This window comes from Scyliorhinus torazame, chromosome 17, assembly GCF_047496885.1.
Source record: "Scyliorhinus torazame isolate Kashiwa2021f chromosome 17, sScyTor2.1, whole genome shotgun sequence".
NCBI lineage: Eukaryota > Metazoa > Chordata > Chondrichthyes > Carcharhiniformes > Scyliorhinidae > Scyliorhinus > Scyliorhinus torazame.
Window position 1 is genome coordinate 178,550,092 of NC_092723.1, and position 21,511 is coordinate 178,571,602.

General features: G+C 51.5%; 1 protein-coding gene across 1 annotated transcript in view; it reads right to left on the reverse strand.

Annotated features, from left to right (window-relative positions):
• Positions 1–21,511, reverse strand: part of LOC140393491 (syntaxin-binding protein 4) — an 85,911-nt gene that overhangs the window by 23,614 nt on the left and 40,786 nt on the right. The window contains exons 7-11 of the mRNA XM_072479817.1: positions 17,550–17,715; positions 14,490–14,597; positions 11,515–11,665; positions 6,224–6,296; positions 946–1,040 (exon numbers count right to left, since the gene is read on the reverse strand). Of these exons, the coding sequence (XP_072335918.1) occupies positions 946–1,040; positions 6,224–6,296; positions 11,515–11,665; positions 14,490–14,597; positions 17,550–17,715 (593 nt within the window). The remainder of the gene's footprint in view (positions 1–945; positions 1,041–6,223; positions 6,297–11,514; positions 11,666–14,489; positions 14,598–17,549; positions 17,716–21,511) is intronic.

Here is a 21,511-nt window from a genome sequence, read left to right on the forward strand (position 1 = left end):
AGCGATCGTGCGGCAGGCGGGGCAGTTTAATCCAGCCCTGTACACGCATACACACACACGTTTGCGCAAACACATATGCACACACACATTACACAAAGCACATCGACGCACAAACAACACACACAGGCGCACACACACTATTGATTTACAATGTACACACACACATGCGTATAACACACACACAACACACACGCAATTGAGAGTTCCAGAGACTCACGAACCTGAGAGAAAACAATTCTCCTAGTCTCCGTCTTAAATGGGCACCCCCTAATTTACATACAGCTACAAGGCTGTCATTGTGGATGGAGAATTCCTCCACAGGATGGTCAGCAGTGTGGTCCACTGGCAATCCAGGTGCGCGTTGTGATCTACTGTCGGGAGGTCATCTCTATCCCTTGGCATTGGCAGAGTGGCCCGGATCAGCCCTTAAGGATACTGATTTGACATTTGAGCAGGGAAGACGTGAGTATGTTTAGTAGGCCACAGACGAGTCCGAATCGAGTAGGCGAAAGAAAACTGTTTATCGCGAAGCAATTATATTTACAAGATACGTCAGATCCCAGCTAGGTCTGCCCAGTCAGTTCCATACCTGGCCAACCTTATACAGAACTCAATCGTGAGCGTCCTCGAGCTCCCCACCCCCTGAACGGTGGAGCTCGTACTCGGCGAGACTCACGGGGAGTCTGATTGCTCCAATCCCGTAGCTCTCGTGTGGGTTATAACAGTTTGCATGCAGAACTATCCGTGAATAAAGAATCCCTGTTATTGTGTTACTAATGTCAACTTTGGTGCTTGGTGCTTTGTGCAGGGTAATAGCTATCACAGCGGTTAAGAAAACATGGTGGCAACCGTGGGAACTTGCTCGTTTGCTGGCCAGCCATTGCAAAGTGGCGGAAGAGGAAATGAAAAGCACGTGGAAGGGAATCACATACAAGAGACACTTACCAACTCGAGCTTATCCACCTTTAACCGAACGTGAGGGTCCAGAGAGACCTTTCGTTTGATGCTGAGCACTTCTTTCTGAATGGATGTTTTGGCAGCTGCAGAGAAGGAATGACACATGCTACATTTGTCTCAAATTCAGTGTCCTTTGGAATGTTGCGAGCTTTAAACTCTCAAAACTCTGCCGGGAATCCAGACTGTGTTGGATTCTACTTCAATCTTGGTTTTGAGACCAGGACAGGGCATTAGTCGGTAAAAATATACAATGCCTACAATGACCTGTCAGAGCCGTGGGATCTGGGAAAATTCAAACTTAAGTTTCCAAAGCTCACTCATTACCCCTGAATCTGGATCATTCTTAATTTAACTCCTTCTGTATTCCAGCATCCTGAACCAAATAATATGTGCGATATTGGTAAAATATTAAAACATGCCGCTGTGCAGAGAGACCTGGGTGTGCTAGTGCATGAGTCGCAGAAAGTTGGTTTACAGGTGCAACAGGTGATTAAGAAGGCGAATGGAATTTTGTCCTTCATTGCTAGAGGGATGGAGTTTAAGACTAGGGAGGTTATGCTGCAATTGTATAAGGTGTTAGTGAGGCCACACCTGGAGTATTGTGTTCAGTTTTGGTCTCCTTACCTGAGAAATGACGTACTGGCGCTGGAGGGTGTGCAGAGGAGATTCACTAGGTTAATCCCAGAGCTGAAGGGGTTGGATTACTAGGAGAGGTTGAGTAGACTGGGACTGTACTCGTTGGAATTTAGAAGGATGCGGGAGGATCTTGTAGAAACAGATAAAATTATGACGGGAATAGATAGGATAGATGCGGGCAGGTTGTTTCCACTGTTGGGTGAAAGCAGAACTAGGGGGCATAGTCTTAAAATACGGGAAAGTAGATTTAGGACTGAGCTTAGGAGGAACTTCTTCACCCAAAGGGTTGTGAATCTATGGAATTCCTTGCCCAGTGAAGCAGTAGAGGCTCCTTCATTAAATGTTTTTAAGATAAAGATAGATAGTTTTTTGAAGAATAAAGGGATTAAGGGTTATGGTGTTCGTGCCGGAGAGTGGAGCTGAGTCCACAAAAGATCAGCCATGATCTCATTGAATGGCGGAGCAGGCTCGAGGGGCCAGATGGCCTACTCCTGCTCCTAGTTCTTATGTTCATATTGAAGGAAATAATTCATCGGTTCTATATTTTTAAAATCTTCTTATTGAAAAAAATATATATAAACACACACACATACACATTTTGTTGAATAATTGTTTGTCACTCGTTCTTTCGAAGAGAATAATGTGCACACTGAATCATTCGAGCTGTTTTGATGGTAAAGCACATACTCCTTGTTCCATATTTTGGGTCTGCATTGATATCTTCTTCCATTCAGCCTCACTAATCACTCCCGTTAAGTGAACCCCAAATCCTGCTCTATCAGGGGTATACCTGAAACGACTAAGTTGCTCCTGTTTAAAAATTAGGCGTCCCCCATTTAAGACGGAGATGAGGAGAATTTTTCTCTCTCAGGGGGTCGGGAGACTCTGGAACTCTCTTCCTCAAAAGCTGGTGGGGGCAGAGTCTTTGAATGTTGTTAAGGCAGAGGTGGACAGATTCTCGAGGGGCAAGAGAGTGAAAGGGTATCGGGGGTTGGCTGGAATGTGGGGGTGAGTTCATCATCAAAGAACAAAGAACAAACAAAGAACAAAGAAATGTACAGCACAGGAACAGGCCCTTCGGCCCTCCAAGCCCGTGCCGACCATACTGCCCGACTAAACTACAATCTTCTACACTTCCTGGGTCCGTATCCTTCTATTCCCATCCTATTCATATATTTGTCAAGATGCCCCTTAAATGTCCCTATCGTCCCTGCTTCCACTACCTCCTCCGGTAGCGAGTTCCAGGCACCCACTACCCTCTGCGTAAAAAACTTGCCTCGTACATCTACTCTAAACCTTGCCCCTCTCACCTTAAACCTATGCCCCCTAGTAATTGACCCCTCTACCCTGGGGAAAAGCCTCTGACTATCCACTCTGTCTATGCCCCTCATAATTTTGTATACCTCTATCAGGTCGCCCCTCAACCTCCTTCGTTCCAGTGAGAACAAACCGAGTTTATTCAACCGCTCCTCATAGCTTATGCCCTCCATACCAGGCAACATTCTGGTAAATCTCTTCTGCACCCTCTCTAAAGCCTCCACATCCTTCTGGTAGTGTGGCGACCAGAATTAAACACTATACTCCAAGTGTGGCCTAACTAAGGTTCTATACAGCTGCAACATGACTTGCCAATTCTTATACTCTTATATCAAATCAGCCATTATCTTATTGAATGGCAAAGGACCGAGTGGCCTACTCCTCTTGCTAGTCCTTGGGTGGGATTCTGCGGGAATCGGCGGGGAACTCCGGCTCCGAGGAGTGGCGTCAACCACTCCGGCGTCGGGCCGCCCCAAAGGTGCGGAATCCTCCGCACCTTCAGGGGCTAGGCCGGCACTGGAGTGGTTTGCGCCGCGCCGGCCGGCGGGGAAGGGGCTTGGCGCCACGCCAACCGGCGGCGAAGGGCCTCCGAGTTGGCACATGCACGGGAGCGCCGGAATGTGCTGGCGTCATCCCAGCGCATGCGCGGGGGGGGGGGGGATCACCTCCTTGTCGGCAATGGCGGAGAACCACAGCGGCCGACGGGGAAGAATAGAGTGCCCACACGGCACAGGCCCGCCCGCGGATCGGTGGGCCCCGACCGCGGGCCAGGCCACCGCGGGGGTACCCCCCCCCCCCCCCCCCCGGGGCCAGACCCCCCGCGCCCCCCCGAGGACCCTGGAGGCCGCCCCCGCAGCCAGGTCCCGCCGGCAAATACCTGGTGTAATATTCGCCGGCAGGACTGGCCGGAAACGGGCGGCCACTCGGCCCATCGAGGGCCGGAGAATCGCCGGGGGGGACCGCTGCCAGCGGCCGCCGACCGGAGCGGCGCAATTCCCGCCCCCACCAAATCCCCGGCGCCAGAGAATTCGGCAGCCGGCGGAGGCGGGGTTCACGCCGCCCTCCTGCCGATTCTCCGACCTGGCGGGGGGTCGGAGAATCCCGCCCCTTATGCTCATATGTAAGTTAGTAAAATGCCCCTTTTAATGCCTCTCCTTTTGGTGTCAGACTTGCCATGGGTTCTAAGCCCCACTCCAAACATTTCAGCAGGTATTTTGGGATAAGGCTTTAATGTCGCACAGTCCTGAGGGGATGATGTCCTCGACGGGTTGCTACCTTTTGGATGTGGCATCAAACCCAGCTCTCATCTGCCTTCTCAGCTAAGTGATCTTACTACAATGTTTGAAGAACATTGAAGGTTCTTGAGGTGTCCTGATCCACATTTATCCCTTCATCGACATTATTCTAAAACAGATTATCTGGTTATTTATCATAGAATTCCTACAGCGCAGAAGGAGGCCATTTGGCCCATCGACGCTGCACCGCCCCTCCGGAAGAGCACTCTTCCTAGGCCCACTCCCCACCCTATCCCCTGTAACCCTGCGCACTGATCATGGCTAATACCTGCACATCTTTGGACACTGAGGGACAGTTTAGCGTGGCCAGTCCACCTAACCTGCACGTCTTTGGACTGGGGGAGGAAACCGGAGCATCCGGAGGAAACCCACGCAGACACAAGGAGAACGTGCAGACTCCACACAGACAGCCAAGGCCAGAATCGAACCCGGGTCCCTGGCGCTGTGAGGCAGCAGTGCTAACCATTGTGCCGCCAATGTTATTACACTTTTGGAAAAATTAATTAATTGTTGTGACGTTCTTGGGGTGCCCTGAAGTCGTGAAAGGCCCTGTATATAAATGCAAGTACATTTTTCCTATAATATTGGCATGTTCAGTGGCCAGCACAGTGGGGCAGTGGTTAGGGCTGCTGCCTCACTCCACATAGACAGTCACCCAAGGTTGGAATTGAAGCTGGGTCCCTGATGCTATGAGGCACCAGTGCTAACCACTGTGCCGCCCTGCCGCCCACTATGCAGTGTAAACTGATGACGAGAGAGTTTGGAGGAGACACACTATCCATTGTTTCAGAAAGAGTATTGGCAGAGTGGGTATCTGAAAGACCAAAATCTGACTTAAGGTTTGGAAATCCCTGGACTTACGGTTACGCCTGAGTCAAATTCAGATTCTGCACCAGTTGAACCAGCAGCAGAAGCTGAAGAAGAACCAACTTTATCAGATGGTGTGCCTGAGCCAAGTGGTGAACAGGCCAGAGACTGTGAAAACAAAGACTCCTGAATGATGGAATCTGCCTACATGGAACCGACGTTCCCCTGTAAGACCCTCATACGGATGTATATATAACTGTATGATGACAATACTTGGTTCAATAATCGCTGTTTACCATGAGTAGAAGTTTAAAGTAATATTAGTTGTCGCACCACAGGAGTAAAGAGGGAGGGGCTGTTATGTATGTTAACCAATGCCCTCTGTAGAGCGTGTCACATGATTATGTGGTGACATCATCAGAGGCACTGGGGAGATTTTCCCCCTGTTCCATCTTAGACCATGAGCAAGTAACACCTCTGTAAGTAAACTCTAACAACTGATATAGTAACCTACGGAGTGGCAACCTGGTTATCCTTTAATAATAATAATAATAATAATAATCTTTATTAGTGTCACAAGTAGGCTTACGTTAACACTGCAATGAAGTTACTGTGAAAATCCCCTAGTCGCCACATTCCAGCGCCTGTCCGGGGACAATGAGGGAGAATTCAGAATGTCTAATTCACCTAACAGCATGTCTTTCGGGACTTGGAGGAAACCGGAGCACCCGGAGGAAACCCACGCAGACACGGGGAGAACGTGCAGACTCCGCACAGAAAATGACCCTCTTGGGAATCAAACCTGGGACCCTGGCGCTGTGAAGGAACAGTGCCAACCACTGTGCTACCGTGATTGTGAAGTAAATGCAAAACCCCTTGAAACAACAGGTAACATATACAAACCCTCGTCAGTGATTCTCACATCCCATGAATGAATAAAACAAAAACTGTCCAGTGACACAACATAACCTGGACTGTCTGGCTACACAATCATTCATTTCTGTGCAGATAACCTCTTTAATTACCCTGCTGAGCATATCAGTGGGTTTGGATGAGGGTACTGTGGGTCTTTCTGAGGAGCAAAAGCAGGTGGAAGTGAGGCAGGAGGGGGAACCATTCTATTGCTTGCTAAATGCCTTTATAAAACTCTGTACAGCAAAGAAGTTCAGAAGATGAAAATCTTTGTCCCCCGCCACACTGAGATTAGATACCTGAGGCACTGAGCTCCACTGGGAATATGTCTGGAGGCTGGAAAGGCACTGGACAGCGGTCTTCAAATTGGGGCTGTTGAGAAAAATACAAAGCGTGTACGATTAGCACAAACGTTTTATAATATGGTGCACGTGTCTAGGGTTAAGGATCATAGGCAAAAGGTCAATACACTAACAGATTCAAATGTCCCAGAGGTAGTTGGTCACATTGATAAGGAAGGTTTGTCTTTTTCTCTTCAATTCTTCCTCCCTCTTCCCCTGGGAAGCGACTGCGAATCATAGAATCCCTACAGTGCAGAAGGAGGCCATTCGGCCCATCGAGTCTGCACCAACCCTCTGAAAGAGCGCCCTGCCTAGGCCCCATTCCCCCGCCCTATCCCCGTGACCTGCACTTAGGGGCCATTTAGCATGGCCAATCCACCTAACCTGCACATCTTTGGACTGTGGGAGGAAACCGGAGCACCCGGAGGAAACCCACGCAGACATGGGGGAGAACGTGCAGACTCCGCACAGACAGTCACCCAAGGCCGGAATCGAACCCGATTCCCTGGCGCTATGAGACAGCAGTGCTAACCACTGAGCCACCGTGCCACTCCAGATTTATTTTGAGGTAAAGCTGTGCAGTGAAAGGGCCCTCTGATATTTCAGCCTGCCGCCATTATTTATACTAGTTTTGATTAACCAAATTATAACAAATTGAAGCAAATTTAACAAGCTGAAATGAATAGCCATTATTTAAATCTAAGCCTGTTGGTGGGTAACTAAATTAAGGCATTTAACTGGCCAATTGAGACCACTGACCAGAGACTGACTAGGCCTGTGGGGGACCCATGCAGAATCGCGAGAATGACCGCTACCTAGAAATGGCCTCACAGTGGCAGACCAAGGTGCCAGCGCTCTAAGCTGATGCTGAGGAACCGTCCTCCACAATATTGGCTCAGCAGCTGACCAGATGGAGGGCCTCCTTACTCGCTCGCTAGCTCCGAGAGGCCACCTGCTGTGCTCTCTGTTCGCCAATTGGCCAATCGAGGCTAAATCCATGTTGGATTACTGCCCCTCAAACACAGTGTGGGGTTTGGGGATCCGTAATTGATTTTGACGTCTGGGTCCTGACCAAGGTGTTAAAATCCCTCCTGTAATCTCAGTTGATGCACACACACATGGGCTTTTGAGCAGGTGCCAATGGACAGCTAATTGGTGGCTAATTCAGGTCGACGATCTCTGCAGAGACTAGAGATTGCACGAGGGACCCATTGACTGGGGCAGGAGAGGAGCACCTTAATGGCTGAACAAAGGTCCAAAATGGTAAAATATTGTGACAAGTGTATTATTTCTCAGTCTATAATCTTGTCATCTGGTCCCCTGATGTCTCACATCAATATATAAGCCTCACCAGGAAGTTGCTGGCTGGTTGCTCAATTAAACAAAAAAAAAACTGGGGCCAAATTTATTTGGCCATTTAACCAGATTCATGCAATAGTTCCAGCAATTTTTCAGGCCTGCGATGTTTAAAGGGCGTTGGAGTTTGGTAACTATAGTCATTCTGCACTCTATGATAGAACATAGAACATACAGTGCAGAAGGAGGCCATCGAGTCTGCTCCGACCCACTTAAACTCTCACTTCCACCCTATCCCTGTAACCCAATAACCCATCCTAACCTTTTGGACACTAAGGGTAATTTAGCATGGCCAATCCACCTAACCTGATAAGTTCAGGAAAATTAAATTGATCATTCTACCTTCACCCACAGCATGCTACACGTACTGGAACTGATTCATTTTCTACCTCTGTCCTTATTTCTGTCTGGAAGGAAAGTCCTACATTTATGTAGCACCCTCCATGACTTCAGGATGCCCCAAAGTGCTTTACAGTCAATAAAATACTTTTGAAGAGTAGTCACTGAGGTCATGGAGAAGATGCAATGGGCAACATGCGCACAACAGGCCCCTACAAACAGCAAGGGGATTAATCTGTTTTGTTGAGGGATAAGATGATAAGACCATGAGACATAGCAGAAGTAGGCCATTCGGCCCATCCAGTATGCTCATTCAATGAGATCATGAGGATGTGATAATCCTCAACTCCACTTTCCTGTGTTATCTCCATATCCCTTGATTCCCTCGCTGATTCAAAATCCGTCTACCTCGGCCTTGAACACATTTAACGACCCAACCTCTACAGCTCTCTGCAGTAAAGAATTCCACAGATTCACTCCCCTCTGAGAGAAGAAACTCCCCCTGATCTCTGTCGTAAATGGACGACCCCTTAAATATTGATCAGGGCGCTGGTAACAACTCACTGATCTTCTTCACAATAGTGGCACGTGATCTATTACATCATCTGATACGAGGGCAAATGAAGCCTCAATTTAATACCTCATCGGAAAGACATCGGGGGCGATTCTCCCATATTGGGCCCAAGTGTTCGCGCCGTCGTGAACGCCGTTGTGTTTCACGACAGCGTGTACCGGGCCCGGCACGACGGTTGGGGGCCAGCACGGCGCTGGAGCAGTTCACGCCGCTCCAGCCTCCTTACGCGGCGCCCGCGCATGCGCAGTTGGGCCGCACCAACCTGCGCGTGCGGGGGGAACTTCTTCAGCGCGCCGGCCCCGACCCAACATGGGGTCGGTGTTCAGGGGCCGGCAGCGCCAGAAAGTAGGGCCCGGGGGGGAGAGAGGCCGGCCTGCCAATCGGTGGGCCCCGAACGCGGGCCAGACCCCATCGGAGGGCCCCCCCCCACCCCCCCACCCCCCCCCCCCACCCCACCCGGGAACGGAGCCCCCATCCCCCCGCCACAGGCTACATCCCGACCGTTCCCGCAGAGTTCCTGCCGGCAGCGACCAGGGGTGAACTGCACGGGCGGGACTCTGTCGTATCGGCGCGCGCGCTTGGCCCATCCGGCCCAGGGAATCGGCGGTACCGGCGATTCCAGCGGCCCGCGGCCAGTGCCGCGCCGGCGCAAATGGCGACAATTCTCCGCCCCTCGGAGAAACGCACGCCGGCGTCGTGGCGCGGTTGCGACAATCGCCCTCGTCACCTCCAACAATGTAGCATTCCCAAGGTTATATGCTCCAGTCTCTGGAATGGACCCCATGTCCTCCTGATAGAGTGAGAGCGAATTGTAGTGACACCAGAGATGAGATGGGTGGTCAAAGGTGAACAATTGCAAATGGGACTCTCCCCATATCCCTTGACAGCTTTAGAGTCTAGAACGGGCAGCACAGTAGCATTGTGGATAGCACAATTGCTTCACAGCTCCAGGGTCCCAGGTTCGATTCCCGGCTTGGGTCACTGTCTGTGCGGAGTCTGCACATCCTCCCCGAGTGTGCATGGGTTTCCTCCGGGTGCTCCGGTTTCCTCCCACAGTCCAAAGATGTGCAGGTTAGGTGGATTGGCCATGATAAATTGCCCTTAGTGTCCAAAATTGCCCTTAGTGTTGGGTGGGGGTTACTGGGTTATGGGGATAGGGTGGAGGTGTTGACCTTGGGTTGGGGTGCTCTTTCCAAGAGCCGGTGCAGACTCGATGGGCCGAATGGCCTCCTTCTGCACTGTAAATTCTATGAATCTATGAATCTATGAAATCTATTTCCTTCATATATGCATTCAGTGATTTGGCCTCCGCTGCCTTCTGTGGTAGAGTGAAGTTTTCCCCTCATCTCAGTTCTAAATGGCCCACCCCATATCCTGAGGCGGTGACCCCCCTACACCCTCCCCAGCCAGGGGGAAAATCATCCCTGCATCCAGTCTGTCCATCCAACTCTGTCAGAATTTTACACGTTTCAATTAGATCCCGTCTCATTCTTCTAAATTGCAGTGAATACAGGTCCAGTCGACTCAATCTCTCCTCAATCCTGCCATCCCAGGAATCAGACTGGTGAACCTTCATTGTGCTCCCTCAATGGTAAGTACACCTTTTTCTTAGATAAGGAGAACAAAACTGCTCACAATACTCCAAGTGTGGCCTCACCAAGGCCCTGTACAGCTGCAGTGAGACATCCTTGTCCCTGTACTCGAGTCCTCTTGCATTGAAGGCCAACATGCTTTTGCGTTCCTATCTGCTTGCTGTACCTGTATGCTTGCTTTCAGCGACTGGCGTACAATGACACCCAGGTCCCTCTGTATGTCAACATTTCCCAATCCACCAGGATTTAAATAATACTTTGCCATTCTGTTTCTCCGACCAAAGTGGATAACTTCACATTTATCCATGTTATCCTGCATCTGTCATGGATTTGCCCAATCATTCAACTTGTGTAAATCGCCTTGAAGCCTCTTAACATCCTTCTCACCACTCACCTTCCCACCCAGTTTCGTGTCGTCAGCAAACTTAGAATATCACATCTGATTCCCTCAACCAAATCATTGATGTGTATTGTGAATAGCTGGATCCCACGCACTGATCCTTACGGGGACCCCACTAATCACTTCCTGCCCATTCATTCTTACTCTTTGTTTGCTGTCTGCTAACCCATTCTCTGCCAATATATTACCCACGACCCCACGCATTTTAATTTTGCTCACTAACCTCTTGGACGGGATTCTCCGCAATCGGCGCGATGTCCGCCGACCGGCGCCAAAAGCGGCGCGAATCAGTCCGGCATCGCGCCGCCCCAAAGGTGCAGAATTCTCCACATCTTGAGGGGCCGAGCCTCACCTTGAGGGGCTAGGCCCGCGCCGGACTGATTTCCGCCCCGCCAGCTGGCGGCAAAGGCCTTTGGTGCCCCGCCAGCTGGCGCGGGAAATGACTTTGCCGTGCGGCGCATACACGGGAGCGTCAGCGGGCCGCTCACGGCATTCCCGCGCATGCGCAGTGGAGGGGGCCCCGATCGCGGGCCAGGCCACCGTGGGGGCAACCCCCGGGGCCAGATTGCAACCGCACCCCCCCCGGGGACCCCGGAGCCTGCCCCCGCCGCCTTGTACCGCCGGTAAGAGAGGTGGTTTGATTCTCGCCGGCGGGACAGGCATTCCAGCAGCGGGACTTCGGCCCATCGCGGGCCGGAGAATCGCCGAGGCGGGGGGGGCGGGGGCCAACCGGCGCGGCGTGATTCCCACCCCCGCCGAATATCCGTTGCCGGAGAATTCGGCAACCGGCGAGGGCGGGATTCACGCCAGCCCCCGGCGATTCTCCGACCCGGCGGGGGGGTCGGAGAATCCCGTCCATGATGTGAGAATAGAACAGGTGTGCGGAATTAAATTTACTATTCAGTGGAGGATGTACACCAGCGGGGACTGTCAATTCTGGTTAGTAATTGCTGCGGAGTTCAATATAACATTAAAAATTTACACTGACCTTAGGTGTTCTCACATGAACCTTCAACCTACAAGAACTGTAGCCATTTCCAGTGTTGCTCTGAGGTGAATGTTCCCCATTGTGGAATGAAGCACCTGAATGTAACGATCCTTTGCCTGGTAAAAAGGCAATTGTTATGGTTCCTTCATTCCTTTAAGTAAATATTAAAAAATTATAAAAACTAGAGTTCATCCGAAACTCCCCTACCCGTCACCCTTGTGATGCCCGATTAAGCACAGCCTTGATTGGAAAAATCTCTTCCTTGCTTCAAGGACCTCCTTGGCTTCGGGCCTCCATATCTCTGTAACGTCTTACAGCCTCGCAACTCTTCGAAATATCAGGGCGGCACGGTGGTGCAGTGGGTTAGCACTGCTGCCTCACGGCGTTGAGGAACCGGGGTTCGATCCCGGCCCTGGGTCACTGTCTCGTGTGGAGTTTGCACATTCTCCCCGTGTCTGTGTGGTTTCTCACCCCCACAACCCAAAGATGTGCAGGGTAGGTGGATTGGCCACGTTAAATTACCCCTTAATTGGAAAAAAATTAATTGGGTGGTCTAAAATTTGAAAAAAAAACTCTTCGAAATATCTGCGTGCTCCAATTCTGGTATGTTGCTCATCCCTGTTCTCACATGACGCTGTGTGTTAATTGCTCTACTGTTAGTTCCGTCAGCTGCAGCTACCCTAAGTTATGTAATCCCCCCCGAACCCTCGCTGCCTCACTTTCTGCCCTTAACGCACTCCCACAAACCTCTCTCTGTGACCAAACCTTTGGTCATCTGACCTGATATCGCCCCCTGTGGCTCAGTGTGGTATTTTGTTTGTTAATATTCCTGTGACGTTTTAATACAATACAGGTGGCTACAAACGCAAGCAGCTGTTATAAAGTAAAACAGAATTAGACACGGAAAAGGGTAGTATTCTGCGGAACACCATGGGACGTAAGGTTTTGAAACGGATGGGTCGAACGGTGTGTTTCATAAACAAATTCAAGCCCACATCATAATGCGGTTTAATTAAACGTGACGCGACTTGGCTGCTCTGTACACAGACAAATGTGACAGCCTTCCCACAATGGCTGCATGGTATTTTCAGTAGGATGGGGAGGCCCAGGAATTCCCTTGCCTTAAGGAAAAGCGGGTGATTGAATGATAGACCGCCGACTGGTGCAGGGGCTCCACACTGCTGCGGGGCCCAACAATGTTCGTCCCAGGTTGTGGGTAATGATTGTGTGGGTGCAGTCACAATTCCATTCCATGGCAGAGTGTGCGAGGCCTCGAACCTGACAATAACCTATGGACGATAACCTTGTACCTTGGTCGTATGAAGAGTAGTAACCAGGTGCGTTGGAAACGTACGTGAATGGGGCAAAATATGGCGAATGGATTTTTTTGCCGAGTGTGGGTCTGGGTTTATAAAGGATAGGTCAGGGTGCTTACAACATGGTGGAGAGCTAGCAACTGGGGATTCTTCAGGTTCCGTGGATGTAAATCATTAAAATATAATGGATCAGTACAGAAAGTAATCCAAAGTGGATTGATATCCACAGCAGAACACAAGAGGGCAGCAGACAAGCATCGGCTGTGCATAATCCCGGTGAGAACACAGGGAATAGTGAGAGCAGATCTGGACACCACATCCTGGGAATGATGTCTTGGCCATGAGGGAGTGCGGTGCCGATTTCCCAGAATGGATTCACAAGGAGTAAATTGAGAGGTGACCCAAACTAGAGAACTATTGCCTGGAATTTGAAGAGTAAGCGGTGACTTCATAGAATCGTAGAATCTACAATGCAGAAGGAGGCCATTCGGCCCATCGAGTCTGCACCGGCTCTTGGAAAGAGCACCCTACCCAAGCTCACACCTCCACCCTATCCCTGTAAACCAGTAACCCCATCTAACCTAAGAGCAATTTAGCCATGGCCAATCCACCTAACCTGTACATCTTTGGATTGTGGGAGGAAACCGGAGCACCCGGAGGAAACCCACGCCGACACGGGGAGAACGTGCAGACTCCACACAGACAGTGACCCAAGCCAGGAATCGAACCTGGTACCCTGGTGTTGTGAAGTAACTGTGCTAACCACTGTGCTACTGTACTGCCCCTTCATCAAGGCTTCCGGCATATAAGAGGGTAACTCCGATAGGGTAGATAGAGAAATTCTATTTCTGCTGGTTGTGGAGTTGAGGACAAGGGGACATAATCTAACAATTAGAGGCTGACTTTTCAGGAGTGAAATTAGAGGCTGTTTTTTATGGCCAGAGATCAGCTGAGCTATTCCAGCACCCCCCACCCAGATGGGCAACGTCTCAAAGAGTGCCCATCTCAAAGTGAAATTAAAGCCCCCCTCGACCCCACCCCCCACCCGCCCCCCAACATCGCCAACACTGGGGCTTCAATGCCCCCACCTCCATCACCAGCATCGGGGTTTCAGTTTCAAACTGGTTAGCCGTGCCAGGGGGCAATGCCAGGGCACTTCCCAGCTGTGTCCCTCACCACCCGGGGGCTATACCCATTTCCCTTCCACTGGCATAGCCATGGATTTCGGAAACCAGTAGTGATTCCCGTTGGCCTGGTCATGACGGCCCCGGAAGCAATGGCATTAAGCTGTTTAAGCATATTTAAATGATTTTAAATTTATGATAATAATTCATACACTCGCTGGCCGTGGACCTGATGACATCATTGGGGAGGGCTCGGGAACAACACCATCCCCCGGCCACCCCGTGGCCTCTGACAGTGTTGCATCTCATCAACACTACACCGGGGGGGGGGGGGTCTCATCAACACTACACCGGGGGGGGGGGGGGGGGGGGGGGGGGGGGGGTCTCATCAACACTACACCGGGGGGAGGGGGGGGGGGAATCCGGATTGTACATCTGAAGAGGGGCTTGAACTCATGACCCTCTGACTATGAAGTGAAGGTGCTGCCCCCAAATCTCGGCTGTCACACACACAGCCTGTAGAACAGCTACTCACGTAAACATCGTTTTATTGAGGATACTCCGAGCTTCCTCATACGTTACTCCCATCAGAGACTTTTTGTTAATAGCGACCAGCTCGTCTCCTGGGCGGAGTCGACCATCCCTTCAAACAATTACAAGAAAATTTACTTGAGTATCAAGCAGAAGATTGACATTTTTATTACCTGAACAACGCATGCAGAATTTCACCATCTCCTGCTCCTGTGGTGCCACAATTACTCTGCAGTGTAAATGTTGGCCTGGCCAGGGATGCTCGCAACCCATAAATTAATTTAAAAGAAAGTAACTCCATGACTTTCCAATGCGATGAACAATTTTAAAATGGGCGGCACAGTGGTTAGCACTGCTGCCTCACTGCGTCAGTGACCCAGTTTCAATACCAGCCAGTGTGGAGTCTGCACGTTCTCCCCATGTCCAAAGATGTCCGGGTTAGGTGGATTGGCCATGCTAAATTGCCCCCTTAGTGCAGGTTAGGTTACGAGGTTGGGGTGGGGTGGAAGGGGAAGTGGACCTGGGTGGGGCGCCCTTTCGGAGGGTCGGTGCAGCCCCGATGGGCCAAACGGCCTCCTTCAGGACTGTAGATTCCAAAGTGTACATTTTCCATGATTTTGTTGAGGACCGGGATGAAGAGAATTGTATCTTTCTCAGAGGGTTGTGCAAACTCTTTGCCTCAGAAATCAGTGGAAAGCGGGGGGTCACTGAATATTCTTAACCTGGAGGTCGATCGACTCTTATTAGGCAGGGGGATCAAAGGTTATTGGGGGTTAGATGGGAATGTGGAACTTTAAACACAAACAGATTAGCCATGATCGTACTGAATGGCGGAGCAGGCTCTAGGGGCCAATTGGCCAACTCTTGCTCCTATTTCGTGTGTTCGGAGGTGTGATATTTCATTTGCTGGACGATAAATTCTCATCTTCATCACTTGGAATAAAATGTGGATGAGTGGATGGCAATCCCACAACCATTGAAATAAATGGCATGTAAATCAGTCAGCTTCCGACAGGCGGCGTAGACAGAAATCCACCCGGGGGCCTCAAAGTCAGATCGGCAGTTCCATGCCAAAATTGTCGCCCATTGTCTTTGCGATGGGCCGACGTCCACTCGAAATCCCATTTGACTTCCCGGACTATTTCAATTCGGGATCACTGCTGCCGGAGAAAGACTTTCAGCCTATCAGGTTTGACTGAATGTTAACCCTCGGTGCCGGGAATGAAAAGATAGTGCACCATCCAAGCCCATCCTCAACAACATTTCTGACCTGGCGTTCAATCGAATGCCGTGCACCCGTCATTGTCACATCGCATCAATTCTGATCATTTCCTCCTGCAGAAATCTCGGTATGATTTTTAGTAAGTCGATAAAGTTCAGTTCCGTTCGCTATAAGATTAAGATCTCCCACAGCAGTTTAAGGCGAGGAGCAATATGAAGCGTATTGAAGCCAGATGGATCACTTTGTGGAAAATTGCTTCCCGCACCCAAGCTTGACTCGAGACAGTCAGAGGTAATGGGAGCAATTTTGGCAATGGGATAAAATGGGCAATATTGGGTCAGCCACCTTTGATACAATTCTCCACCATTTTTGTTCCATTGCACGAAGGCAGAATTGCCCCAGTAACTCATCTCAGACAAGACTTTGGGTGAGTTTGACGAAGTGGGGATAGCAGGGGATAGTTTTCAATCCAGGGAAGGACTTTGGTTGGCAGTCGGGCAGGGCAATCCCTGGATAGGCAGAGGGAACATCCAGGAACGGAGAAGGAAAATCATACAGTCAGGGGAAGTGGGGAAAGAGGTGCTGTCTGCTAACTCTGGCCAAGGACGGAAGGCGTAGCACCAGAGGCGCAACGGTCTCATAGAATTGAGCCAACCGATCACAGGGAAAAGGTTTCTGGTGTCAGAGGTGTGCTGCAGCTCACACACAGGGGAAGTGCAGCTTGCTTTGTCTTTCCCAATGCAGCAGGGAGGCATAGAATTTACAGTGCAGAAGCAGGCCCATTCGGCCCATCGAGGCTGCATCGGCTCTTGGAAAGAGCACCCTACTTAAGCCCACGCTTCTACCCTATCCCCATAACCCAGTAACCCCACCTATCCTTTTTGGAGACTTCGGGCAATTTATCATGGCCAATTAGCCTAACCTGCACATCTTTGGACTGTGGGAGGAAACCCGGAGCACAGACAGTGACCTAAGTCGGGAATCGAACCTGGGACTCTGGACCTATGAAGAAACTGTGCTAACCACTGCGCTACCGTGCTGCGAGTGTAATGCACCAGCTTCGGGGTTGTTTTTCTCCCCCCAGTGGGGCAGCACGATAGCACACTGGTTAGCACAGTGGTTGGCACTACGGCTAGCACTATGGCTTCACAGCACCAGGGTCCCCAGGTTCGATTCCCGCCTTGGGTCACTGTCTGTGCGGAGTCTGCACGTTCTCCCCGTGTCTGCGTGGGTTTCCTCCGGGAGTTCCGGTTTCCTCCCACAAGTCCCGAAAGACATGCTGTTAGGTGAATTTGACATTCTGAATTCTCCCTCAGTGTACCCGAACAGGTGCCGGAATGTGGCGACGAGGGGCTTTTCACAGGAACTTCATTGGAGTGTTAATGTAAGCCTACTTGTGACAATAAAGATTATTATTAACCTGTTAAATCAGTTCAACTTTCAGAAGCTTGTGGAAACACTCATCAGATCAGGGTATTCACTTAATTTAGCGTGGGGTTTAATTATGACAAGCTCTAATTTGCTACCGCTTTACTTGACGTTGGCTGCCATTCCAAACCCCTTGAGTGTGAAGCATGTTGGGTCGATTTGGAGGTGACACTGAACCCCCAGAGGATATCTATAGAGGGTGCAAAATCTGCAATGATCCCCAAGCGAGGTTACAAATTGGATTGGAACTCCTGATGAAGGGTGGAATCATCTAAAGATTTCTGAATCAGCCAATTGCAAGACCTCAAATGAGTTACTCAAACTTCAATTTGGAAAATATGAAAGTCATATTTTTTAATATAGACCTGAGCTCAATAACATTTTTCGAACTTCACTAACTGATGCAGCAATTACCTTACCTTCTGGCAATCTCCTCCTGAGATGATATCCTCCACGTACACTTTCGGCCCATCTGGCCGGTTGCATCCTCCCGTGACAGTCACTCCGAGGCCTACTGATTTGGTGATGGTAACAAGCTGAATTCCATCATCGCTACGGAAACAAAGGGAAAAATAATTATCTAGAATGTAAAGCGTGACAGGCATTAAAAAAAATACATATTGTGGTTCTCCAAACTGCAATGGTCTCTACGCTCCTGAAGCAAAACTGTGAAGCAAACCCTGAGCCGTACTTCAAGAGATTTTGACACACGTACACGTTCATGTTTCTTTACGTGAGGGAGAGGGTAACATTTTTTCAATTTCCAATCTCTGAAAGTGTAGACAATGTCCAGTTTGTCACTGTTCATTAACGACACTGAGCTCCGCACAAGGCCACTTTCAAAGTTGCATCTTGCACATGTTACCTGGCGCGCTTGAGATGATATGAATCCAGCGACCTTCCAGAGGAATGTCTGACACCTCATTGACTCATTCACTCTTGTACTACCCGCCCTGAACAAAAGTCAGCAGCTGCCAGAACCTTCAAACAGGGGAAGGTTCTTGGCGCTCGGTGGAGGCCTCAGTTGTACAGCAGAATAATGTCGTTCCTAAACAATCATTTTAAATGCTGACCTCTCTTGTTTGGCTTTTAAACTCACGCACTCTTTTGTTGGTACACTGGCTTAGACTCTTTTCCTCCTTTCCTTGATTGGAGCAGAACTCCAACAGGTCAGAACATTCACTTGCCCTCCATTGATTTTGGCCATATTTCTGACCCCAGGGTTGTTGGCATGTGGGCAATGGGCTGCTGGCCTTTGCTGAGGGTTTAAACTGGAATGGGGAACGAGGTTGATGTTTTTAAGTTGCTATGGTTTACCACGCAGGACAAAGAGCTGGGCGGCATGTTTTTCAGTTTATGTTTGATGTACCATCAATTCACTACAAGACGATGAGAGCGAGTGAACATAGCTTTATTATCCAAGAACTTGCCTGCCTGTGACTGCTGTAACAATGAGCGCCGCCCACAGGCGACAGGTCTATATATCGCCGCGCGGGGGGCGGGGGGGTGGGGGAGCGGAGCCCACCAGGGTTCCAGTACAATATATGGAAAGAGATCATGGGCGAGGTTCTCCGACCCCCCGCCGGGTCGGAGAATCACCGGGGGCTGGCGTGAATCCCGCCCCCGCCGGTTGCCGAATTCTCCGGGCCCCCCCCGGCGATTCTCCGGCCCGGATGGGCCAAAGTCCCGCTGCTAGAATGCCTGTCCCGCCGGCGTGGATTAAACCAACTCTCTTACCGGCGGAACAAGGCGGCGTGGGTGGGCTCCGGGGTCCTGGGGGAGGCGCGGGGCGATCTGACCCCGGGGGTGTTCCCACGGTGGCCTGGCCCGCGATCGGGGCCCACCGATCCGTGGGCGGGCCTGTGCTGTGGGGGCACTCTTTTCCTTCCGCCTTCGCCACGGTCTCCACCATGGCGGAGGCGGAAGAGACTCCTTCCGCTGCGCATGCGCGGGGATGCCGTGAGCGGCCGCTGACGCTCCCGCGCATGCGCCGCCCGGCAATGTCATTTCCCTGCCAGCTGGCGGGGCACCAAAGGCCTTTCCCGCCAGCTGGCGGGGCGGAAATCAGTCCGGCGCGGGCTTAGCCCCTCAAGGTTAGGGCTCAGCCGGTCAAGATGCGGAGGATTCCCGCACCTTTGGGGCGGCGCGCGTTGCCGGACTGATTTGCGCCGTTTTTGGCGCCGGTCGGCGGACATCGCGCCGATTACGGAGAATTTCGCCCCAAATTACCATTCCCTGGCCACAGTACTATACAGACAACTTATATTATGGTGAATACATTCACCACACAGTTCAAAGTGCACACAGTGGTTCTCTAAGAGCACAAATCATCAATTGTTGTTATATTACAACACTGACTACACATCAAAAATGCCTCATCGGACTTCGGGTGCGGCTATGCAGAGCTAGGTCGCATATTCGGTAGCTTCCGCTTGGAACGGACTTTTGGGCTCTTTTACAGGGCCCCCACGGCATTTGTTTGACAATTTCCCGGTGTGGGAAGAAGACTGCAGCATTCCCCTGACAGTGTCCCCCAGGAATGTTATGCTACCAGACCCGGCAGAAACAGTAAAAGATGTGGCTGCAACAGGATAAACAGGGCCTCTTCCAGCATGCAGGCGGGGGAAGGGCAAGCTTAAAGCTGCAATCTGACTTGACTCTATCAAAGGTGAATTCTAGCAGCAGAGGGAACAACTGTGAAAAGATCTACCAAGGCCATTGAAGAAGTGGGGACGAGGCTTCCGGTGGCGGCCTATGGAGGAGTAGGTCGCGCATTCGGCAGCTCCCGTCTGGAACGGACTCCCAGACCTTTTTCAGGAGTTTCCATAGACATTTTGGGGCAGACTGGTGAAGCGAACACTGCCAAAAGGATTCCCTCTCGACTTCATAGCCGCACGATTCTGCAGCTCCCGCTACCACGGACTTTCGGGCTTGTTAGAGGAGCCCCAACGGAACTTTAAAAAAAAAAATTATTTGACGCAGCCCGTGGGGAAGGGAAGAGAGAGGTCCCCCTCCAACTTCTATGAAACGGACCAGAAGTGTAACGGCCAAAGGAGGGGCACTGGAGCAAAGGAGAAGCGAGGGGAAGAAAACAAAATGGCGGCGGCCAGGGACAAAGGGGAGCTGCAGGAGTTCATCAAGCGCTGCTTCATCCCATCTGCAGGTCTGCAGGTTTGCAGCCATGGAGCTCAGGGGATTGGCAAACCCTGTCTGTGACTGTGCGACGCCGGCTCGCACATGGCCAATGGCGCCGATGCCCTCAGCGATGGTCTGCTGAGACTGGGCCATGGCCTGCAGAGACTGGGCTATGGACTGCAGAGACTGGGCCATGGCCTGCAGAGACTGGGCTATGGACTGCTGAGACCGGGCCATGGCGTTGAGCGCCTCTGCCATCTGGCGCTGGCACTGGCTCATGGCCTCCTGTGAGAGGGCAGCCATGTCCTGGGCCACAGACGCCACCTGCACGGAGAGCCCCAGACCTCGCAAACCGTTCCCCATGTCTGACACCGTTGCACCCATTGCCTCCACCGCGGATGCCACCCGTGCGGTGTCGGCCTGGGTGGCACGCATGACCGGCACCACTCCCAGCTCCTGGACGCGGGTGGACTCCTCCACCTGCGACTGCAGCCGCCGCAAGCTGGCTGTCACCCTCTTCGCTCGTCTCCGGGTCGGTGGTTTCATCGGATCTATGTGTGGGTGTGGTAACTCCAGGAACCCGGGATCCATCTGGGCGGCAGATGTTCGCTTGGGCTGGGCTGCCTCCGACCGCTCGGCCCCTCTGCTGCTCCTACCTCCACCTGCTGTACCAGGACGGCTGTGTTGTGCGCACCAGTGAGTGTACCAGACGCCTCATCACTAAAGTGCCCAACCGAGGTGAGTGTTTCTGCGATGGTGGAGGGTGTTGGTGACAGCAGTGGCGTTGTGTCGTGCTCTTCGTCCCACTCTGAGTCCATGGCACTTTGGGGTGGGGGTTCGTCTCCACCCATCCACTCTGTGTCACTGTCCGGTATTTCATTTTCCTGGGTAGTGCTGTCCCGGGTAGGGGTGTCCTGGGTAGTGGTGTCCTGGGTAGGGGTGTCCTGGGTAGTGGTGTCCTGGGTAGTGGTGTCCTGGGTAGTGGTGTCCTGGGTAGTGGTGTCCTGGGTAGTGGTGTCCTGGGTAGTGGTGTCCTGGCTCGGCTGTGACAGGGGCCTGTGGCTGCCCCTCTCGTCGCTGGGTGGCACACGCCTGCGTCGTCGCACCCGCACGAGACGGGGGCGTCGTCTCCCTGTTGCTCCAGGTCTCTCCGTCTCCAGTGGTCTCCAAGGGATATCCTGCGGGCGTCGCATGCCAGAGAGTCCGCGTCTCTCCGTCTCCCGTGGTGTGCGAGGGGCATC